Source organism: Neopelma chrysocephalum, unplaced genomic scaffold (genome assembly GCF_003984885.1).
Source record: "Neopelma chrysocephalum unplaced genomic scaffold, ASM398488v2 Primary Assembly neopelma1_135, whole genome shotgun sequence".
NCBI lineage: Eukaryota > Metazoa > Chordata > Aves > Passeriformes > Pipridae > Neopelma > Neopelma chrysocephalum.
Window position 1 is genome coordinate 1,530,039 of NW_020897797.1, and position 21,605 is coordinate 1,551,643.

A 21,605-nucleotide genomic window follows, 5' to 3' on the forward strand; every position below is an offset into this window, starting at 1 on the left:
ACCCTCCTGGGCCATGCAGGTGCTGGGAGAAAAAGCTGCATCCTTCCTGGAAAAGACTAACATTCTCTTACAAACTGATTTTCTTAAAAACAATTGTATGTCTGTGTCTGAAATGGTTTTCATTTCCCTTAGGTGATGTACGCGCTGCGAGAGCTGACAGGATCACTGTCGGTTCTCATCGAGATGGTGGTGTACTGCTGCTTTTGCAACGAGCACTTTTCCTTTACTGTGCTACACTTCATCAAGGTAGGGAGATAACCAGGATAAGCCTTCTGCATAAGTGTTGCTTCTAGGCTTTAGTCATCCTGTGTCTTGTGGGTTATAAGGGCACTGGGCTCTGCAGAGCAATCAGTGCAGTTTGATGGGTTTTGAGGGGTGTTGGTGGCTTTGGGGTTATTTGTAGCTTTTACTGTTTAAATCAACAAATTGTCAAAAATCTGTAAAGGTATCTTGTAATTCTTTGCATCAGCAACATATTTTACTATCTAAGTAACTTTGTTTCTTACATGCAGACTCAACTGGAAACTGCTCCACCTCATGAACTGAAAAACATATTCCAGTTACTCCATGAGATACTGGTAGGTGAAGGGTAAAGACTTGTACGAGGTAGATTTTGTGTTAATGCATAATGAAAAAAGTCAGGACTGCATTGGGAATTTCCACATCCACATGTCTTTTAATCCTTCAGTTTAGAATTTTTATTATTTTTTTAAATTGCTGTCTTGATAATCCAGTGATAACATGAAACAAGTCTTACTTGGTTTTCATGTTGAGGTGGTTAAAACCAAACCATTCCATAGAATAGATACAGGTATCAAACGCACCTTATTAAATTGATATTTTTCTTTCCTAACAGGTTATTGAAGACCCATTACAAGTAGAGCGCATCAAATTTGCCTTTGAAACTGAAAATGGATTAATAGGCAAGTAAGCCAGTGGGTGAACACTCCTGTTTCTTACTGACCCTGATGTTGGTGATGGCTCGTATCATCTCCTGGTTTCTAATCCTCCAAAACTTTTACTTCTTAGGGAAAGCAACTCGGCACATTTGATTTAGCTACCACCACAAAAAATGCCCTAAGAAAACCTAAAATAAGCTTTAGAATATTATAGTGGCAGCAAACTGGAAAGGAATTGAACTGGGAAAGAGAGCTAACTTATTTAAATAAGAAGCAGATCGGGGTGTATGCATAATGGGGGGGGAAGTACCTTTGATTACCATAACAGAGGAGCTGTATGAATCCTGTAACCTTAAAAATTAGTTTTTATTTCCTACATATCTCAAGAAATTGCCAATATTTTTGTTTTGTCAGCATCCTAATTACCATAAAAAGAAACTGGTTCAGCACAGAACAATGCTTATACTAATAACTGCAGCATAACCTCATGGTGTGACAGGTGGCTCACATTTGTTGCTGCTCATACAAAGTGTTGTCTTTCCATTTGATACAGAAATTTTACTTAAATGAAGTTACTAAAACATTCAAAAGCAACACAAAAAGTCCCAGAAGTTATAAGAGCTTATTTCACGTGCATCAGGAGAAGAGGCTTTGTGTGCAAGGGAAATGTAGGGTAACCACACAGTGCTCAGAGAGCACCTCTGATGGGTTAGTGCAGCTTGAGCAGGTCTTTCATAGCTGTTTGGATGAGGATCCACTTCAGAGTGTGGCTTTCACCTTCAGTTATTTTGGATTCTGTTTCAGTGAGAAGGAATATTTAGCTTTGTTCTTTATTTCTCTCTTCAGTGCTCTTCTGTTTAGTAGTTTCCATGTATGACTGATAAAAGAGAACATGCAGCAGTGTAAGAGAATAGCTAAGTGTTTGTTTTGATTTCTGCATAAATTGGTCCCAGTTGGACCAATTCTATCCTGTAACTTGGGCAATACATGACCTTTTTTCCTCTACAGAGGTGAGGTGCAAATATTCCATTGGACTTTTATGTTTCAGGAACTGCTCTGAGTTTTGGGAGTGAAAGTTGTAGTTCTACCTCAAAATTTCCTCGTAACAGTGAATACCAACGCTCACATTGACTACTTTTAGTCCGGGAGAGGAAATCAGCAAATAAAAGTTTTTGGTGGTCCTTAATAGGATGTTTGTGCATAATTTGCAGTACAGCAGTTCTGTAATTTTAATCATCTGCTCTGCTTCAACAGTATTAAAACTGGCAATTTGCAGTTCCTTACCAATTTCTGCCAGCTTTGGAGGTTTCACTACAGTGTTCTTTGCTGACTGCTATGGACAGAGCAACTTTTGAGTAGCAAATCTGATTGTGGCAGCTCTGTGGAAATCTTTGTGCTTCTCAGTCAAAGAATTTTGTTAGAAGATGTAGGAATTCACAGTATAGAAAACTTCCTGGTAGGAATGGCCTCGGGTTTTGCCTGAGTCTCCCATGGAACAGTTTCATGGCTGTTGAGTTCTGCTATGCTTGTTTGTGGGAAGAAGCTTTAAACATTCGTCTAGCTTTGCAAATTTTGATCCAGGTGGAAGCTCGTGATGTGGTTCATTTATAGGGGTTTTAAACAATTTTTTTTTCCTTCAGACAAATGTAACCATAGTGATTATCTAACATAAAATGGATTATAGGGAAGAATGACTGCATTAGGCCTGTTTAAAATTCAGGTACCACATTTGAAAGATCAAAGTGAAAATGCAGTAATTCTATTTTTTAATCCAGTAGAGTTGTGGAAGTACTGAAAACTGCCAGCAGTACAGCAGTGTGTTTAACACAAATACTCATGCTAACATCTGTGGAAACAACTTCTACCACCCAACTTAAAATTTTAACTTCATATTTGTTATGTTTTCAGACTGGCTGGTACACAGAAAGCTGAACTGTGGTTTTTAATCCATGTGTTTCTTCCCCCCAGCCTTGATGCACCACAGCAACCATGTGGACAGCAGTCGTTGCTACCAGTGTGTCAAGTTCCTTGTTACTTTGGCGCAGAAGTGAGTAATTCAGGTTTGAGAGCTTAACCTCATCCCTGCCTTAGGCCCCCTTGTGACTAATTAGCCTACTACTCTATTTTTGGTCAACTTTATCCTTTGTTACTGGTGCTCAAAGGTCTTGATAGTACATGTGTCAACATGAAGTGAAATCTTCACTGGTTAGTACCTGAATGGATTTCTTAGATAACAAACACTAATTCCTGTTTGTAAAGGCAAAGGTCATTCTGTAGGGCAGGAGCCTGGCATTAACACCAGATAAACGTAAGGAAATTGTCACAGATTTTTGAAATGTTATGATTCCTAAATTCTCTTTGTTTAGATCTTGGCAATTGACCCAATTAAGCATAGTTCTGAAATATGTGAAGCTGTGTAGTAAACTGCTTTGTGTAATTTTTGCTAGGTATTATTGCTCTTGCTAATTCAATTAATAACAGGGCTGAACAGTTTAAGTCCGAGTTTGCAGTGATAACAATGCACACAGAGGGCAGAAGCGCAAAGACAGAGAGGTCTTTGTATTTTTTTATGTTAGCCAGAATGCCTTGTTCCTGACTAATGAATATAATTTCAATTCCCAAGGTGCCCTACTGCAAAAGATTATTTCAAGGAGAATTCCCACCACTGGAGTTGGGCTGTGCAGTGGCTACAGAAAAAGGTAATTTGGCTGTAACAGAGAAACTGTCAATTGTTTACAGCAAGAATTATGAAATCACCATCCTCTAGATGACTTTCTGAGATGACCCTAAAGACAAAATACAAGCTACTTTATTTTTTGCAAGGACAATTTGAATGCAGCTAGATCTGATGCAATGCAGAGAGTTCAGTGGTCCCTTGTGTTTCAGACATAGATACATTTACAGTGTATAAAACCAAATGTGAAATGGTCATAATGATTATTCCTTGCCATGTGGGAAGCTTCGGTGCCACTGTATTTGTGTTACAAGGCTTCACTGTTTTTAAAAAATCAGTTTTCCTTTGCCTGTGTGTTGATGCAAGAGAATGTGTAAATGAGTGGATTCCTTACAGAATCATCACAACTTTGCACAAAGCACAGCTGTTGACAGGTACAATTCTTCTTCCCACAGATGTAGTTTTTGTTTTTCTCTCTAAACTTAGCTCTGGTTGGCCAACATTAGTAAATATCCACGGACACTTTGGAAACTTGGAACTCAGCAGAATTGGCCCAAACAGTGCCATGCTGCGTCTCGCAGCACTGCATGTACAACTCCATAGTATCCCAGCTCCAGGCTGCCTTTCTGTCCTGACAGCTGCTGCTGACAGGTCTGGATAGTCCTGCTGTGTGCATTTTTACTTTGTACTGGCTCATGTAAACCCTGAATCCATCACTCTTCAGCTGGAACTCTGTAACTTGCACGTACAAATAAAGGGAGTTGTTTCCTAGTTTTCAGCTGAGGGGCAATAACCTCTCTGGCTGTTCTGGCTGCATATAAAGTGTGTGCTTGTCTGTGCCCCAGATCTCCAGCTCATTGCCAGAGGATTCAGGATGCTTGTTCCAGACTTGTTAGTTCACCTACCATCACAAGTGGCTGAGGCTTTACACATGTAAAACTCATATGGCAATTTTATGGCTCTCTTGGCTTTTTATGCAGATGTCTGAACATTACTGGGCTCCACAGAGTAACGTGTCCAATGAAACATCCACTGCCAAAACCTTCCAGCGCACTATTTCAGCACAGGTATGTGTCAGTCCTGAGAGATCATGTTAAACCTGCTGATTTCCTTTCTTGCTTTCTAGTTAGCATCTTAGAGTTTGGCAGCTTTAGTCACCATCCCTGGAAGTGTTCAAAAAACATGTGGATAAGGCACTTGAGGACATGGTTCAGTGGTGAACATGGTGGTGCTGGGTTGGACTTGATGATCTTAAAGGTCTTTTCCAACCTTAAAAATTCTGTGATTCTATGATATTCCAGTGCACTTAAGACCATTCTTCCTTTAGAAGCTCAGACCCTGTGGTTGTTGCTGAAAAAAATAACCCTTGAATGATATTAGTCAATACTCACAATTACCTGTGGTGACTCGGCTGTCACACTACAGCAGCTATGTTGTTTTAGAACTAATTTTAAAAAAATATGATTATGAAGTGCTGGGATCACCATGGCCCCTGACATTCTTGGGCTGTTTTCTACTCAGGACACGCTGGCCTATGCCACAGCCTTGCTGAACGAGAAGGATCAGTCTGGAAGCAGTAACGGGTCAGAAAGCAGTCCAGCCAACGAGAACGGGGAGAGGCACCTGCAGCAGGTAAAATAAGGGCAAGTTTACTTTCTGTTGTGTTGCTCTGCTGGTTCCTAGGGCTCGGCTCAGAACCATCGCTGACCGTACACACAACAAAAGTAACGTGCTGTATCTTTCTCTCCCCATCTCTTGTGTGTGTCAAAAGGGCTCAGAGTCTCCTATGATGATCGGTGAGCCCAAAAGTGACCTTGATGATGTTGACCCATAGAGGAGATGCCTGTGGACACAAGAACAGATCAACCTAAACATTTAATGCCTGGTACCTACTGGAACTGGAGTCGTGTTGCTTATGCCTGGGAGAGCAGTGGCTTTACAGGACCAGAGGCAATGCTGGAGGAGGTTGTTTCCCTGAAAGCTAAAAGCATTTTTTAGCCATGAAGGCTTCAGATCAATAAATGCTCTAGAAAACTGCATCTTCACCTGCAGTAGCTTGTGACAGTCCAAACACCGAAAACAGTGTGTCAAGAAGATTTTATCAAATACACAAACGCTAGTGGTTGAATTTTTATGTGAACATTAAATGAGTGAATGTAAAACTGTTGCTTTTCTGTGATGCTGCAAAAAAATTCTTTTGGTTTTTATACAGGAAAAAAAAAACAAACAGACTGTCCTTATGTATGGAGGGCAAATTTTTAATCTTTCTGATAATATTGAATAGGAATATTCAAATTTCTGTAAAGATGTGTGATGACTTACATTTCATTGTAAAATATTAGTTAAAGAATGGGTTTACCTAAGGACTTCTGTATTTAATATGTCTCCCTGCTAATTTGTAAAGCTCTTGATGAGAAAGATCAGCAAGATTGCTCTATAAGAAGAGTGATTCCTTATGGAATGGTTTGGTTGAGGAACTCTAGAAAGAGTCATCTTTGCTGGTATCCTTCTGAAAATCCTTCAGACAACTGGGAAGGGCAGTAAAAAAAAAGCTTTGTTCTCTAGGTATGCAAGCATTTATTATTCAAGGATGTTGGTGAATTAAAAACAAAAAGAAGTTAATGAGTAGTTTAAAAGAAAAAAGCACTTTAAGAAGGAATTCTGTTGCAGTTTTACTCATTAAATTTTTTTAACCTTTGGAGACATATTGAATAAAATGTAGTCTCAGTCATGGATCTGCAATCACTTGCTTATGCTTTGAAATTACTGAGAAAGTTGGTATTGGTTGTATATGATGAATAATTCCTTGAGTGAGCTGGGAACACTGTTGTGCAGATTTTATAGCAATTTTAACATGGGGAAAGAATGAATTGGCTTTATATTTTCACTTGACCAGGCAACGTTTAAAATATCACAGCTCTTTTAATTTGCTCACAAACAACTGGAAACCAGTTGGGATGATTTGAGCACAGTTTTGTTTTCCATGTTAAGTGCAGTTCAGTGATTTCTGGCTCTGGAAACAAGCTTCTTTTGTGCCAACTAACTTCATCTTTTGTACATTTTGCGTTTGTCACATTTTCTGCACTGCTTTTTGCCTTTATTTATGGATTCTGCCTTACTTTAAAGAAATTATATAAACAAACATGCACAGAAATGGGGGACATCTTAAGGAGTGCCTGGGTACCTCCAGAATAGATAAATTTGCCAAGTTAAAGGCACAACCAGCCAAAAAGTGCCTTTTTTGTTTCTTTTTCATGTGCTGTTGCCGAAACACGAAGCAGCAGACAGCTTTTCACTGTTATGCACTAATATTGAAAGTAACCAGTCATTTCACTGTTGGAAGTAACCATCAGATCTGATGTCAGCTGTACAGCTTTCTAACTTATTGTGGGGTAAGAGAGCCGTCGTCACGAATTGCACGTGCAAAGTAAGGGTGGCATTGTAGTGAATCTCTCACTTTCTTTTCCAAACAATGTCTTCATAGACACATGGCAGAGTTAGCATTTTATAAATGTTTCTGAAAATGTGCTGGGACATTTTAAATGTGATGTTTTAAATTAATTTTGAATAAATCATTTCTTACAGACACCCCTTCTTCCTTCCCCCCATCCCTAATACATTGTTAATGGCTCATAAATCTCCCCAAGAAGTCAGTACACAGCGGTGATGGTGATGGAAGAAGCTGATAATGTTCCTATGGGTTGGCATCACTTGTCACTTCAGGTTCCTGTTATTTCCTATGGAAACAACATCCTCGATACCCGCAGGCCCAGGGAAGCATTGATGGGAATTGCATCAGGATGGCTCATCACCACTGTATACTTGAAACCAATACAAACTTTTTCACGGTTCTGCTCACGCTTGTACAAAGTCAATGGTTATCATTTGCAATAAGATGATACTTGGTCAATTATTTTTGTTTCCAGCTGCTGTCATTTGAACCTGCTGAAGATTATTTTTTGGAAAATAGAGTTCAACAAAAACTAGTTTTTGTGTAAATTGTGATGCATTTCTATGTTGTAATTTTTACTGCCAATCTTTTTGGATGAAAATGTTTTTATACAGTTTACAAAATGTTCAGTGAGGAGCAGCCACATCCTGGCTGTGAGCACTCTGGGGGAGATATTGTCCGATTAATGCATAGACATTTGGCACTGGAAAAATAGGCAGTCTTGATGAACAGTCTTGGGATTCCTGGTCAATGGAATAAAGTTATTCCTTTCACAGAAAACTAGTGTAATCTTTAGACTGTGCACACACTGCTGCGCTCTTGTCTTGTTGATCCTCTTACCTTGAAACTCCTTAGGTCAGCCCTGCAGATGATAAGCCCTGAGAGGGTGCCCTGATTGCCATTTTGGCTCCTGTCCAGAGTAAATGGAAGCAGCTGAGCAGCCACCAGAGCTGCACGCTGTGTATCCATGTGCTGGTGCACTGTCAGATTTGTATCTCTGAGCAGCTCCTCCTGACCTTCTTAGCAGAATGATTTACCCTGGCCCTGCTCACAGTCGCAGATTAGAGCGGCTTTGGTGTGTCAGATCCCAGATTTGTGGTTGATCTGGATGTGCACTCATCCTGCATCTTCTGTGGGGGCGAGGGGCAAAGCTGGACATGCAGCAGTGCCACGGAGCCGGTATTCTCCTGCTCCCCTGTCTGGGAAACCAGGAGCTACAGCCTGGGCTGCCATCCCCACTCTGCCTTCTGACAGCTGCCTTTGTCCTCTGCTCTAAGGACAAGGACTTTTACCTTTCCAGCATGACCCAGCCAGTGCTTTCCACTGGCAGTCCTGGAAGTATGGGTTGAGCATTGCAAACTGCTGCCAGGACTGCCCACAGCATCCCTGGGATCAGCACTGCTCTCCTGAATGTGAGAGGCTTTTCTGCCTACCCAAGTACGAGACGCTAAGAGCTAATCTTTTAATATTGTTTCCTTCCACCAGGCTTATGTATGCTTAAACTAAGCTGGGAAAACTCTATCTGGCTTATCATGCATGGAACAAGCTCACACCTTCTGCTGGATCCTCCCCTCTTGCAGGGAAGTCAGCAGAGCTGAAATATCTGGTGCATGTTTTGAGAGGTTACAGCCTAAGGAGTCTGCTGAAAAATCACCTGCTGTGTCAAAACTGTCCAGGAGCTCTCAGGCTGACATCCCTTTTTGTTTTCTGCCTCTTTGTGCAAAACTCAGGTTTTAGCTGATGAAGTTATGGGTTGTAATTATGTTCATGACATGTAATTATATGTTTAGATTAGGGTTGGGCTTTTGCCAGCTTTAGTTAACAACTTAGTTTCAACCTTTCAAAGTGGTGCTTTGTGCTGGGTCTGTCTTCTCTTGCCAATTAAAGCTGGAGCAACAGAACTGCAAGGTGCTTTTTGGATGGGGAAAACACCCAAACCACCTAAAGTTTGACAGGTTAACCTGGTGCTTGTGGTATGAAGCTTTATTTTTTTCATCTGTCCTCAGGTAACACCACATAAATTATACATTGTAGTACCAGGAGACTGTTAAACACTGAAAGAAAAGTGAGACCCAGCTCTGGTGGCTTCTGGTGCTTCTCAGCTTTTCCCTTCTGTGTGCATCAATCCGAGCCAAGCTTTGTCTTTGTTATGGGGCTCCACCACTTCCCCAGTGAAGCCCAGTGTTAGTAACAACAGCAACACAAGCACAAGGGCTCGTTCCTCAAAGCTGGGTGGTGTTTGTTTCCATAACTGGAAGCTCTTGCCCTACTCTGTGTTGTTAAAACAAACTTCTGTTCTTGTGTGTGTGTGTGCGCGGGACAACACGACTCAGTCCCTGCTCCCAGTGCCACTCCCAGAGCTCCGCCCAGCTGTGGCAAAGGGAGGGGACCTGTGCTATTTGCACTGACCTCTGAGTGTGCCAGCACTTATCCAGGGACACCTTTTACCCCAGGCAGGGATCAGATCTGAGGTGAGGGCCTGTGGCTGGCTCACTAACAAAGCAGAGCTCTTTTGGAGGAGCAGCATCCCTGCTGGATAGGTACCAGCTCCCCCTTCCAGACTGGTTGCCCATGGGGATGTACATGAAGTCAGACAATAGATCATATGAGCACTGGTCTATGAGTTTTATTTTAAAAAGACATTTATAAAATGTTTATTTATAAAATTCCAAATAAATATTTAAGGTACAAATGTAAAAACCAAGGTGCTATGAAAGCTTTTTCTTCTCTCTTTTTTTTTTTTTTAAGGAATTACAGCCAGTTCTATGTGTCTTGGGGACCTGAAAGGGAAACTGTTAACACACAACACCAGCAGATCATTAACTTTGACTTAACAACAAAAAAAAAGCACTAACGAAGCAGTAGCTGACTGTAGCAATGCAGATTAAAATCTAATTAAACAAGCAGACTGTTTAAACTACAGCCCTTACACTTGACTCAAAACTAAAGAAGTCTCCTAGGAACACGAGTAGGCAATTATAAAACTGCCCCAAAATGGCTAAACTAGGATTTTCCAGGTGCTAAGCAGCGTTAGCTGACAACTAATGAGCAACTACAGGAAATAAAGGAGAAATCCTCACCACAGTATTTTTTTCTTTAAAAAGGTACTAGTTTGGTCATGTTGGCTGACAACACATGGCTTGTACAGTCAGGGTGTTTATAGAAGGACCCGGCATGTGGCAGGGAAAGGATTCTGTGTTGACTCCAGTGATGAGACAGGGCTCCAGATGCACAGGGCCTGCATTGAGAGCTCCTGCCCTGGATCCCGACCCTGCTGTGTGTGAGAGGGTGATGAGCTTGTACCCCACCATCACAGCATCCCGAACACAGAGATTGTCAGCAGCCACATGTTGGAGCCTGGACCATGCTGGGAGCAGCAGCTCAGCCGTGGGAAGGTCCTGAGCAGGGGATAGGGTGGTCCAGCACAGCACCCATCCGAGGTGTACTGGAATCACCAGGCCAGGAGAGCCACCAGCCCGTCCCTACTGCCGGCTCCGGCAGCAAGTGGCAATGGCCACAGTCTTGCTGGTGCCAGGAACACCAGCTACCACGCAGGTGTTGTCCATGGCATAGGCTCCTGTGGTGCCGGGGCTCTGGGAATGGGCGTTACAGCCCGTCAGTGTCCAGCCGCCATCACAGGACACCATCACCTAAGGGGGAGAAAAGGTCATCCTCCAAAGGCCACCAAAGGGACAGGGGCCTGCCCGTTCCTGGTGGTCCCCAGGACTCAGGGTGATGGGACTGGTGTCACCCAGCTGGGTGGGCTGTCCCATTACAGGTTAGCAACTGGGGACATCAGTGAAGGCTGGAGATGGGACAGCCATCAGGGTAGCAGAGGAATAAGCAGAGACAAGGACAACACCCCAGTGGAGGAGTGTTCCCCATCCCTACCTTCTCCTCAGAGCCCAGGGACGTGTGTTCCTTCACTTGGCACTCAAGACTGGCAGCGGGGCAGCACAAGGCCTGTGCCACTACCTCTGTCCTGCCTGCACAGCGGCTGGGCCTGCTCCCCAGCCCCGTGACAGGTCTGGCACCATCACCCAGTGCCATGGAGGGGGAGTGGAAACTGCACCCTGCCAGGGGGAGAGGATCTGTCAGCATGGGGCAGCCATGGCAGTGTCCCAGTGCACACACAGGTGCCACGGAATGTCCTGAATGAGACCTGAGCCTCGCCACCTCCATGCACACAGCACATGTACTCTTTCCCTCCACCCCAGCACCCACACCCACTCTTTTAACCCCCACTCTTTAACCCCAGGTCCCAGAGTTTTTCTGGAAGAAACACCCTTGGCCATCAGGCTCAAGGGTCTGTAACCTGCCGTGTCAGGCATTACCGGTCAGCACGTGGTCCTGTGGGGAGCACTTGGCCCCCTCAGCCGCGGAGGAGATGGTGTTGATCCAGCACTTGGCCCTGGGCCATGTGCAGCACCTGGCGATGGCGTAGACTCCCTGGCCCTGGAAAGCATTGTGAGCCACGCAGTGCTTCTGCCCATCCTTGTCCTGCAGCCAAGGCAGCACAGGGTGTCACTGGGGTGCTTGGGGCCTTCAAGGCTGGGGGGCACCCTGGGGGCAGTAATTCTGCCTCCACACACTCACCTCCATGTGCTGCCCCAGCTGCCTGCTGCTGTGGGAGAAGCTGGAGCAGCTGAGCATCTCCTCGGTGCTGGCACAGCGAGCCACAGCCGGGGCGTGCCGGGTGAGCCCCGACCACACCGAGCGGCAGTACAGCTGCTGCTCCTCTGCAATGGGTCCCATGGTGTCAGCGGTGGGGTGGACCCACAGTGACACCCACAGTGTCACCCAGTGCCCATGGCACAGACCAGGCTCCATCTTCCCCACCCTCTGCATGCAAACCCAGGCTCAGCCATCCCCGGCACAGCTCAGGGAGGGACATGCCCTGCCGACACGCCATTGCTTTCATCCCAGCATTTCTTTCTGGATGAGGACAGAGCTCTGCCAGGGACCCAGCAGGCAGCAAGGTCTTTACCTGCACCCAGCTGTGTGGGCAGCCCAGCCACACTGTTCGGTGTCTGGAGCCTCTGGTCCTCTGGGAACCACGTCATGTCCATGACATTCTTGGTGGAGAAGTGCAAGAGGCGCTGCCGAAGTTCAGCGAGGCTCATCTGGGGTTCAGCGCTAAGCAGCATGGCAGCAAGGCCTGCAAGAGCCCAGGGGGCTGCAGTGAGAACCAGGGGACATGCAGATATCTACACAACATTCCCTTGAGCAACATAACTCCAGAGAGACAGGAGAAGGCATCCCTGCAGCCCATTGCCCACACGCACGGGATGTGGGAGTTCTGTGCAGGCTGCAGCACCCGAATGAGACAAACATGCCAAAACCATGGCATCATGGCACACAAAAATGTCCCCAGCTGAGGCATCCCTGATGCCCTGCGCCTACAGGGACATGTGCTCAGCACCAGCAAGTGGAGGGCCAGCCCTTCCTGCCTCCGCCGGAGCCCAGCTCACCTGCCACATGTGCAGCTGCCTGCGAGGTCCCACTCTGTGCTGTGAAGCACGTGCTGCAGTCACTGGAGGCACCGATAATGTCGTCCCCTGGGGCAAACAGGTCCACACAGTGGCCAAAGTTGGTGCCCAGGATGCCGATGGAGGCGGGTTGGTCCTCACTGTTGGTGGCACCGACGGTGATGACCTGCCAGGGCAGTGACTGAGGGGAGCACAGGCAGGACAGGATGCACAGCCCCAGCCCACTCAGCTGACCTGGCACAGGAGGGAATGAGGTGGCACCATGTCCCTGCATGTGCCCAAGCCTCAGGGGACCCTCACAGCCCATACCTCTGACTCAGATGCAGGTGAGTAGAAGCAGGCATCGTCCTTGTAGTTGCCAGCAGCCGCGACAATCACTACCCCATCCTGAGCCATGCGCCGACAGCCGGCATTCAGCACACGGCTGTGGGCACCGGCCAAGGGCAGCACCACCACCAGCGGTGAGTAGGGCTGAGCCTCCAGCCTCATCTTGATGAACTCCAGGGCTGGGAGGGACAAGGCACTATCGCAGGAGGGGGACGAGGCAGGGGGCTCCAGAAGGGAACATGCTCCTCTCCAAGGCTTGGAGTGACTCACCGATGAGGGTCCTGCTGATGGTGCCCTTCCCCTGGCAGTTCAGCACTCGGAAGCTGTGGACGTTGGCGCCCGTGGCCACGCCGGCGTCACGCCCGTTCAGCACCCCGGCCACATGGGTCCCATGGCTGTTACACTTGCTGACCTGGAGCAGGCATCCCAGCTTCATGCCCCAGCCCATTGCATCCAAGCAGGTTTGCAACCCCACAGCATCCTCCCTGCTCCATCCCGCCTGGATTACCTCTTGCAACAATACCTGACACACACCTGTGCCCCTCCAGACTGCTTTCCCCAGAAAGGAGCCCTGCCCTGCTCAGCCACAGCTCCAAATAGACCACATGGAGAGCCCCTATATTCCCAGGACCACAACTCCTGCTGTTGAATGTCCTGCCCAGCATTTTGCCCCAAGCCAAGTCTCCCCCTTGTCCTGGGAAGTCCCACAAGCCCAGCCAGGGTTTGGTGGATGCAAGGGGGATGCTCTTGCCAGAATGTAGCATGTGGCATCTCGGGGCTTACCTGCCTGTGGAAGTGGGTGCTGTCCTCCTCAGGGACACTCTCAAAGCCAGTCACAAACACCCTGCCCTCAATCTCCCGGTGGGTGCTCTGCACGCTGGTGTCCAGCAGATAAATCTCCACAAGCTCACCTTTATCTGTCAGGGATGCAGCCAGGGGGAAAGGCAACCACCACTGCAGTCAGCACAGGCCATCTGGCCTGCTCTCAAAATGCAGCTCCAGACCCACAGCACCATGGGGCAGGGGGCTATCCCCATCCCGCAAGATCAGGAGAGGGAATGGGGTCAGTGACTCTTCCCCAAACCCCTATGGTCACCCCTCACACCCCAGTGCTTACTGGGAGGGCTGTAGGTGCCTGAGTTGGGCTGTAGTGGCACGATCCTGCCCAGGTTCCAGGGAATGCTCTGGGCAAAGACATAGGCATCCTCCTCAATGTACTTCACATGTGGCAGCTTCAGCGCCTGTGGGGAGGAGATACAGTGCCCAGCGTGGTGGCAAAGCCCCTGTTCACCCTGAGGTGGGAACTGCCTCCCCCCACCAGTGCCTACCCCTGCTGCTGCCCTGCGCCACGACCCTGTCCTCCATCCCACATACCATGTCCAGGACGTCGCTGCTCATCCTCACCAGGAAGGCGGGCAGGAGGTGGAAGACGTGCAGCAGCTCGGTCAGGTGTCCCCGCCGAGCCGCCCGGGCTCGCAGACGTCGCGCCGTGCCCCGCACCTCGGCCCCACTGCTGCCCTCCTGCAACACCACCATGTAGCGCCCGGGCAGCCTCCACGACGCCTGCGGGGACACAAGCACCGGGCTGGAGCTTGGGACACACACACACAGACGCGTGGCTGTCCCCTCATCCCACTCTCCTCACCTTGGCGGCGCGATGGAAAGCGACGGGTCCCGGTGGGGCGGCCCCGACGGCGGCTGCCCCCCCCTCTGCCGCCCCCAGCACCAGCCCCAGCTCCTCCGCCAGCGCCAGCACCAGGGCCAGCACCAGTCCTCGTGGGGACATCCCGCACCCGCGCCCCGATGGGCAGAGCCGGGGGGCGCCGCGACTCTCAGCGCCGGGGGGACGGCGCCGGCGGGGAGGTGCTGCGCGACCGCCGAGGGGCCGGAGCGGGGTTGAGGGGCTGGAGCGTGGCCGAGAGGTCGGAGCGCACCCGCGGAGCCGATACCCGGGGCGCACCGGCGGAGCCGATGTTCCGGAGCGCACCGGCAGGTCTTGGAGCGCAGCGGCGGCCGCGGCTCTGCCCGTCGCGGCGAGGGCTTAGGTCGGCGGGGCGGGGATCACGCCACGGCCGCCGGCCCCAGCGGCCCACCCGGGCGCGTTAACCACTAACGGAGCCGCGGGAGGGGGCGCGGGGCGCTGGGTCACGGCGCGGGGGTGCGGGGAGAGGGGTGGGGGGGACGCTGCTCACCCCGAGTCCCGGCGCATCGCTGGGGGCTCTGGCGAGCAAAGCGCAGCCGCTCAAGGACTAATTTCAGAAAGGGCTGAACGCTTTAATGTGCCTCCTACTGCTTCACTCCAGGGATAAATTCCCATGAAAGCCTCTAATCCTGTTTGGGCATTTTTTACAGAGTCGTCACACATCTTAAATCTCCTTTTTGCGGGATGCGGTCGGTGCTTTCCCGTGGCTCTCTCGGCTGCTTCCCACCTCTGCCCTGCTGCAGCGCCAGGTTCCCACACTGCCCCGTATCCCCAGTGACCTTCGGCAAATCCTGTCCCCGCTCCCAGCCTTTCAGGAAAATAGGGATATATTTATTTTTGATTGGTTATTTATAAGCTTCTCAGAGCTTATATGTTTCTGTGAATGTACATGTTTTATATGGATGTGGATGTTTCACATGGATGTGTATGGTTTGTATGGACTTGTCTGTTTTATATGGATGTATATAGTTTATATGGATGAGTATGTTTTCTATGGATGTGTACAGTTTATATGATTTCTTAATGAGACCTCAAGTGGGTGCCTTCACCCTGGTTTGATTAACTGGGGGGAGACCAGACCCCACTTGTCACCCACTTTCCTCCACAGCAAGCTGACACTGGAAGAGTCAGTGTCCAGGATACTGATTATGGGGACAAGTCTCACTCCTAATTTTTGGCTCAGCTTCATCAGTGCCGCTAAGTCCCACAATACACCACTGGTGCCTTAGGACACTTTCAGGGCAACTGAAAACTGGGGCACCCCATCTCGAGGGGGACAGTCTCCCTTTCCCTGCAGTTGCTCCCTTCTGTTTTGCCAGGGGACAAGCTGTGTCCCAGGGAAGGATGGAAGGAGCCCAAATAGTAGGAGGTGGCAAAGGCCCTCCAGGCCCACACACACCTGGACGTGCTGAGGAACCCAGGGAGAGCTCGGCATGAACACCCAGCCCCAGAACTGGATTGAGAGTGTGAGAGATGCCCAGCTCTGGAGCTCTCTCCAGGAGTAGATATCTGCAGAAAGATTATTTATTTAATTGAAAAAAATATTCAGAAATAGCCCAAAACGTGCACCTTGTAGAGAAGAGATCTGATTTGGTCCTGGCACCCTGGGGTGCTTCCAGCAGCAGGATCACCGGCTGTGTCCGTGTACAGAGGGGGGCTCCTGTTGAGGGGGGAGGAAGGAGAGAGCGGAGGAGGCATCAGAGAGGACTTCAACAAGGGGGAAGGACCTGTAAATCCTTGTTGCACTCCATTCCCGGGGAGCCGTAGGGTTCGGGGCGGTGCGAGCCGGGCTCCCTCCCATCTCGTTGGCAGAAAAAAAACCACGGCACTTTCGCCGGGTGTTTCTGCGCAATTTACAGGAGCTAGTTAGTTTTCTGACACGGTGCCACAAATCAGAAAGGCCCCACAGACGCGTTTTGCACCAGCCGGGAATCGAACCCGGGTCGCAAGAATGGGAATCTTGCATGATACCACTACACCACTGGTGCGCTGATGTCACAGTGCCCCGCGGGCCCCAAGTGCACGGGCACCACCCCATCCCACGTGGCTGTCTCTTCTCCTCCTCCAGCGGCCCCCCGCCGCAGGGTCCCTGCGGGTGGGTGACACTCGTGGGCGGCGGGCCGGTGGTAATTCCTCCCCCCACCCCCAAAAACCGGGCCGCTCGCTTAATACCATGCAGGAATGTCCCGATTCCCACAATGTTTAACCTCGGCCGGCGCAGGAGCCGAGTCCTTCGGCTCAAGGATGCTGCGCCAGGGATGGGGGGACTCATCCAGCTGCGCAAAGGGTCCCGTGGGAGGGAGGGTCCAGGCCCCGTGTCAGCCCCCTCCCCTGCCCCATCGGAAGAAATGCTTTTGGAAAGTAAATTTCTTTTGCCAAAAGCGATAGTGAGTGCCAGGACATGAGATAGGACACCTCTCCTCTGAGGAAAGGCTGAAAGGGCTGGGGATGTTCAGCCTGGAGAAGGCTCCAGGAAGACCTTGGAGCCCTTTCCAGTAGAGGGGGTACAGGAGAGCTGGAGAGACATTTCTGACAAGGGCATGTAGTGATAGGACAAGGGGGAATGGCTTCAAACTGAAAGAGGGCAAGTTTAGATTAGATATTAGGGAGAAATTCTTTACTGTAAAGGTCGTGAGGCACTGACACAGGTTTCCCAGAGAAACTGAGGCTGCCCCGTCCCTGGAAACATTCAAGGCCAGGTTGGATGGGGCTTGGAGCAACCTGGTCTTGTGGAAGGTGTCCCTGCCCATGGCAGGGGGGTTGGACTAGATGATCTTTAAAGGTCTCTCCCAAACCAAACTGTTCTGTGCTTTTAGAGGCAAAAGCTTTCAGGTCTCTACCAGATTCCCACACTCCATAGGAGCCAGTGACACAGAGTGACATCCTGCCCCAGGCACCCTCTGAAACTCTGTGAGACATGGCCTCGTTCAAACAGTGTCCCTGCAGCTACCACACACCCCCACACGCTGGGAAGGGCAGGCAGGAGTATGTATAACCAATTTGTTATTGCTCCCTCCCAGACAGCTGCTCTCACTCCTGTGGCAATGTTTAGCCAACACTGGAGCCTCCATTCCCCACCCTCCTGTTGCCTGTAAATACCCCAAGTGCATAGGTCGAAGCAGCAAAACTAATGTTTTTCCTTCCCAAGCACAATATTTCTCCCAGATCCTGCCCAGCCCAGCTTCTCTGTGCCCATCCAAAGGGCTCCAGCGAGGGGGACCTTGTCCTATATGCTCTGGAATTCAGGAGGCAGCAGTCCCCCATCTGAGTTTTGGGGGAATGAAAGCCTCCAGAAAGGCTGAGTGTGTCCAAGGGGTGCAGAAGCCTTGGGGACCTTCTGTGCTGCAGGCACTGCGCTTTCGGGGGCATCCCCTTTCCTCCAGGCTGTGATGTTTGCATCCCCTCCATGAGATAAGTCCATGCCAAGTGGTCATTTTATCTGGGAAATCAGTTTTCAGGCTCAAAAAGGCAGTCGCTGTCCTTGAGCAGAGCATCCGGCTCCTCTTGGAGCCCATAATAAAGGTCATCCTCCTCCCCAGCGCCTTTGCGGGGGGATCCGGAGTGCTGTCCCTGCACCGGGGAGCTGGTCGGGGTGCAGCCAGAGCGGGCAGCAGATGGCAGAGTCCGGCTCTGTGGCGTGGGGGTGCCGGGCATGGAGCCCTCCAGTGATGGCGTGTCCATCTCCTCCAGGAGGGATGCCAGCGGCGCATCCCCTGGTGCCGGACGAGGGGGGCTGTGGGGACAGGGAGGGCTGATGGGTGGTGTGGGAGTTACACCAAACACAGTTGGGGTTCCCCTTGGAGCTGGTGACTGCTGGAGCATTGCTCAGCCAGCATCCCAGCATCACCAGTCCCCTTGCTGGGTGGCTGGAGCACCCTGGGAGCACACCATCCCAGCCCTTTATAAGGACACCTGCCTGCCAGATTCCTTCTGCCCACAGGACAAGGTGGTGACTGCCCTTGCCTTTCCTGCATCCCAAGCGGAAAGCAGTGCACCCAACCCAGCTGCAGATGCATCCAAGTCCTACACCCTGAGCCTGCATGGTTCACTCCATCACCTGCAAATCCCTTTGGGACCTCCCAAACCAGCGCTTGGACATCATGTGTGGCATCTGGTTTGCTGGTCAAGTACTGGGCATCTCTTTGCTACCACAGTCTGACCAGAAACTTGGGGTTTATTCTGGTGAAGAATGTTATTTGTATTGATAAAATTAAATTAAAGGAAAATGCAAATTACAACCAAAGTCCATCCTGATTTCTTCCTGGGAAATAATTTGGTACAGAGACTCCCTGTGGGTTGAGACACCATCCAGGCTCCACAGAGGCTAGGGGGTCTGGGTGCTCAGTGCTCTGTGAGCAGCAAAGACCCCTCTGCCTCCTCTCCCTCCCCTGGGAGGACGTGGTCTGATCCCCCCCATTTCCACCCTGCATCCCACCAGTGCCACCCTGATCCCAAAAGCATCACATACCAGCTGCCTGCCGCTGTTTCCAGATGAGGTGCCAGGTCTTGTGGAGGGTTTCCAGGACCCCCCAGCTCCTGGTGCACCTCTGCTTTGGCCTGCACGGCTGACTGGGAGCAGCTGTGGGATCTGGGCTGTGCTGTGGGTGGGAGTGGAGTTGAGCCCACTGCCTGCCTCTGGATCTGCTCATAGGATGGCAGGCTCTTCTCATAGGTGCTGGTGGCCTCTTGGTCAGGGCAGGGAGAAACCAAGCTGTGAGCAAAGGAATAACAGGGTGCTGAGCAGGACCTGGACCCCATGGAGCTGGAAGATCCTCAGGCACTTGCACAGAGGGCTCCATCAGTTGAGGGAGTGGCTTTAGAGGCTACCAAGGCCACATCACTCCCCACACCAGCAGCAGAGCCAATGGGTCCTTGAAGGGGATACCCACAGCTACACTGCCAGATGCTTGGCATCCCCCAGCATCACTCAGGCTCCAGCCTTGGGATGGCTCAGACATCCCTTGCCTGCCCCACCCGGGCTCCTGCTTGGCATTTTGTGCTGCAATCAGTGCAGTCGTCCCCAGTCTCAAACACTGCCCTCATCCCCAGGGCCCACCCATAACTCTGTGTACAGATTTTGGGACCCACCCGATGTCCTTCTGTGGCAGCACCGTAGGTTTGTGGTCCAGGAACCGCTCAGCCTCAGGGTCCACAGGAATGAATGTTATCTGGGGGAGAAAGGAAGGAAGAGCCCAGGGGCTGCGCTGGGCACACTCGACCCTCCTTAGTGGTAAAAGGGCCAGAGTGCCCCTTCAGCTGGGTTTAGGGTGTTTTCCCATCACATTTGGATGTCTTGATTGGAAATGGGCTTTTTTGGGCAAAATCAATAAGGGATGAATGAATCCAGCACAGCCCTTTTCCCCAGTGGAGTCACACATGTTCCCAAGCCCAGAGCAGGTCCCAGGGCCCACAGGGGAGGTCAGTGGTCAGGGACAACACTGAGGGTGCCCTATCCTTGAGCCCCAAGCACAGCAGCAAAGCCACATCTCCCTCCTCACTGGGGCTGAGCTCGGCTTTGGGGGGGAACTGGGATCAGCTTCACCCCAATCCCAGGAAACACAGCCAGTTTCAGAGGTCCCAGCTGGTCCCAGGTCCTGAGGTCACCATGCCACATTTTGGAGGGTAGCCAACTTGTTGACAGGCAGAGCCCATATCAGTGCCACAGCCACCCTCTCCTTTGAAAAAACCCTTTTCTGCTAGACCCATTTCCCAGGGCAGGAACGCATGGCTGCTCTCCGTGCCAGCAGTGCCCTTTGCCAAGGAGACTGGCAGGTGAGGGTTGGGCTCTGGGGGGCCAGGACCCTCCAACATCCTTGGCCTTGACAGTCCTTTCTTGGAAGTCCTGGGAGCCTGCCAAGCCTCAGGCCCCAATGAAGGGGCTAGTTTGGGAAGGGTTTGCATGGGAGAGACAAACACAAGTTTATTTCCTTGGGATTATTCCCTGCTGCCTGTTTGGAAGCAAAGCACCAGTCTCTGGGGTTTGAAGGGTGCGGGAGTACAGGGGGGTGAGGGACAAGGGGCTACATCCTGCAGGCATCAGCAGGTCATGAGCATCCCAAACCAACAATTCCTCCTCCAGATCACTCCAGCTGGCTTCCCCTGGTATCAGCTGCTACCTCACCCCATGGAGGGGGAAGTTGAGACGCAGCCCAAGGCTACACATCCACCGCAGCCGAAGCCCCCCAAACCCAGCTAAGCCCCCCAAAGCACTCAGCAGCAGGATGGATCCTACCTTTGGGTAGCACTGGCACATGCTCCAGGTGATGCCCACGGCTATGAGCAGCACACCCAGGACGCAGAAGGTGATGTAGATGTGGGGCTTTTCCACACTCATGATGAAAATCCCCGTCATCACCAGGAAGAAACCCAAGATGATGAACCCATAACGGAAGGTCTTCTCCTCCGCCATGGGCTCTGGGTGGGAAAGGCAGGAACGAGAGATGCCAGGGAGCCCGTTTACCTGCCACTGCTGCCCACTGAGCACACCTGCGGGATAAGGCAAGGAGTGGTTTCTCTTTCCGGAGGCTGCCAGGAGCTGAGGATCAGCTGCACGCTAACCTGGTCCTGCCCAGGGCTGAGCCAACCAGTTTTTAATGGGTTTGTAATGAATGCAAACACTGACCCGCCATTCACACTCCAGTGAAGCCGCCCGGCACGTGTCCGCATAACCTTCCCTGCGGGCACCCCATGCCTGGGGAAGGGACAGGGAGGGAGAGGGGGCCACGGCAGCGGAGACAGGAACCTGGAGAGTGGCTGATACTGTTGGGATTTTCCCAGCCCTGGGCACCGAAGCTGGACTTGGCCATAAACTGGAGCTGGCAGAGGCCCAAATAAGGGGCATATCAGGACGCAGTACGTTCTCAAGGGCTGCGGGGCTGCAACAGGGAAGGAGGGAGTGCTCCAGGGTCTTTCTGGAGGCCTATATGTTTGGAACATCCCTTATCTTTCTCCGGCTGAGTGCTAAGGCTGCTTCATTGGGCAGCAGGTGGGCTACAAAGGGGGTACTAAAGCCAGGGAAGTATGGAGAGGGGTTGGTCCTCCCAGGGGCAGTGAGGACAGAATA

The 21,605-nt window shown here is 50.5% G+C and overlaps 3 protein-coding genes and 1 non-coding gene across 6 annotated transcripts in view; 1 reads left to right on the plus strand and 3 right to left on the minus strand.

The window, feature by feature from the left end:
• USP24 (ubiquitin specific peptidase 24) overlaps nucleotides 1–7,804 on the plus strand; it is a 62,968-nt gene extending 55,164 nt beyond the window's left edge. For 2 of the 3 annotated variants that reach the window (XM_027698989.1, XM_027698990.1), the window contains 8 exons: nucleotides 133–246; nucleotides 513–578; nucleotides 857–923; nucleotides 2,868–2,946; nucleotides 3,523–3,598; nucleotides 4,554–4,640; nucleotides 5,095–5,205; nucleotides 5,345–7,804. In XM_027698989.1, the coding sequence (XP_027554790.1) occupies nucleotides 133–246; nucleotides 513–578; nucleotides 857–923; nucleotides 2,868–2,946; nucleotides 3,523–3,598; nucleotides 4,554–4,640; nucleotides 5,095–5,205; nucleotides 5,345–5,407 (663 nt within the window). In that variant the 3' untranslated portion in view covers nucleotides 5,408–7,804. Of the gene's footprint in view, nucleotides 1–132; nucleotides 247–512; nucleotides 579–856; nucleotides 928–2,867; nucleotides 2,947–3,522; nucleotides 3,599–4,553; nucleotides 4,641–5,094; nucleotides 5,206–5,344 lie in introns of all 3 variants that reach the window. The other variant, XR_003536784.1, reaches the window with a different exon arrangement.
• A 1,828-nt stretch (nucleotides 7,805–9,632) lies between these two features.
• On the minus strand, nucleotides 9,633–14,790 carry PCSK9 (proprotein convertase subtilisin/kexin type 9). Its single transcript, XM_027698991.1, has 12 exons — nucleotides 14,486–14,790; nucleotides 14,215–14,403; nucleotides 13,958–14,081; nucleotides 13,624–13,757; nucleotides 13,111–13,252; nucleotides 12,823–13,019; nucleotides 12,496–12,679; nucleotides 12,012–12,182; nucleotides 11,621–11,763; nucleotides 11,359–11,524; nucleotides 10,916–11,097; nucleotides 9,633–10,674 (listed from the first exon to the last, which is right to left on the minus strand). The coding sequence occupies exons 1-12, from the start codon at nucleotides 14,624–14,626 to the stop codon at nucleotides 10,507–10,509; spliced, it is 1,941 nt and encodes a 646-aa protein (XP_027554792.1). The 5' UTR covers nucleotides 14,627–14,790; the 3' UTR covers nucleotides 9,633–10,506.
• Nucleotides 14,791–16,459: 1,669 nt separating this feature from the next.
• Nucleotides 16,460–16,530, minus strand: TRNAG-CCC. The gene has a single exon. It is a non-coding gene; the product is annotated as a tRNA-Gly (tRNA).
• A 1,131-nt stretch (nucleotides 16,531–17,661) lies between these two features.
• On the minus strand, nucleotides 17,662–21,101 carry BSND (barttin CLCNK type accessory beta subunit). The gene is made up of 4 exons (XM_027698993.1): nucleotides 20,775–21,101; nucleotides 19,631–19,710; nucleotides 19,011–19,253; nucleotides 17,662–18,275 (listed from the first exon to the last, which is right to left on the minus strand). Exons 1-4 carry the CDS (start codon nucleotides 20,949–20,951, stop codon nucleotides 17,990–17,992), a joined length of 786 nt encoding a protein of 261 aa, XP_027554794.1. The 5' UTR covers nucleotides 20,952–21,101; the 3' UTR covers nucleotides 17,662–17,989.
• Nucleotides 21,102–21,605: the final 504 nt, after the last annotated feature.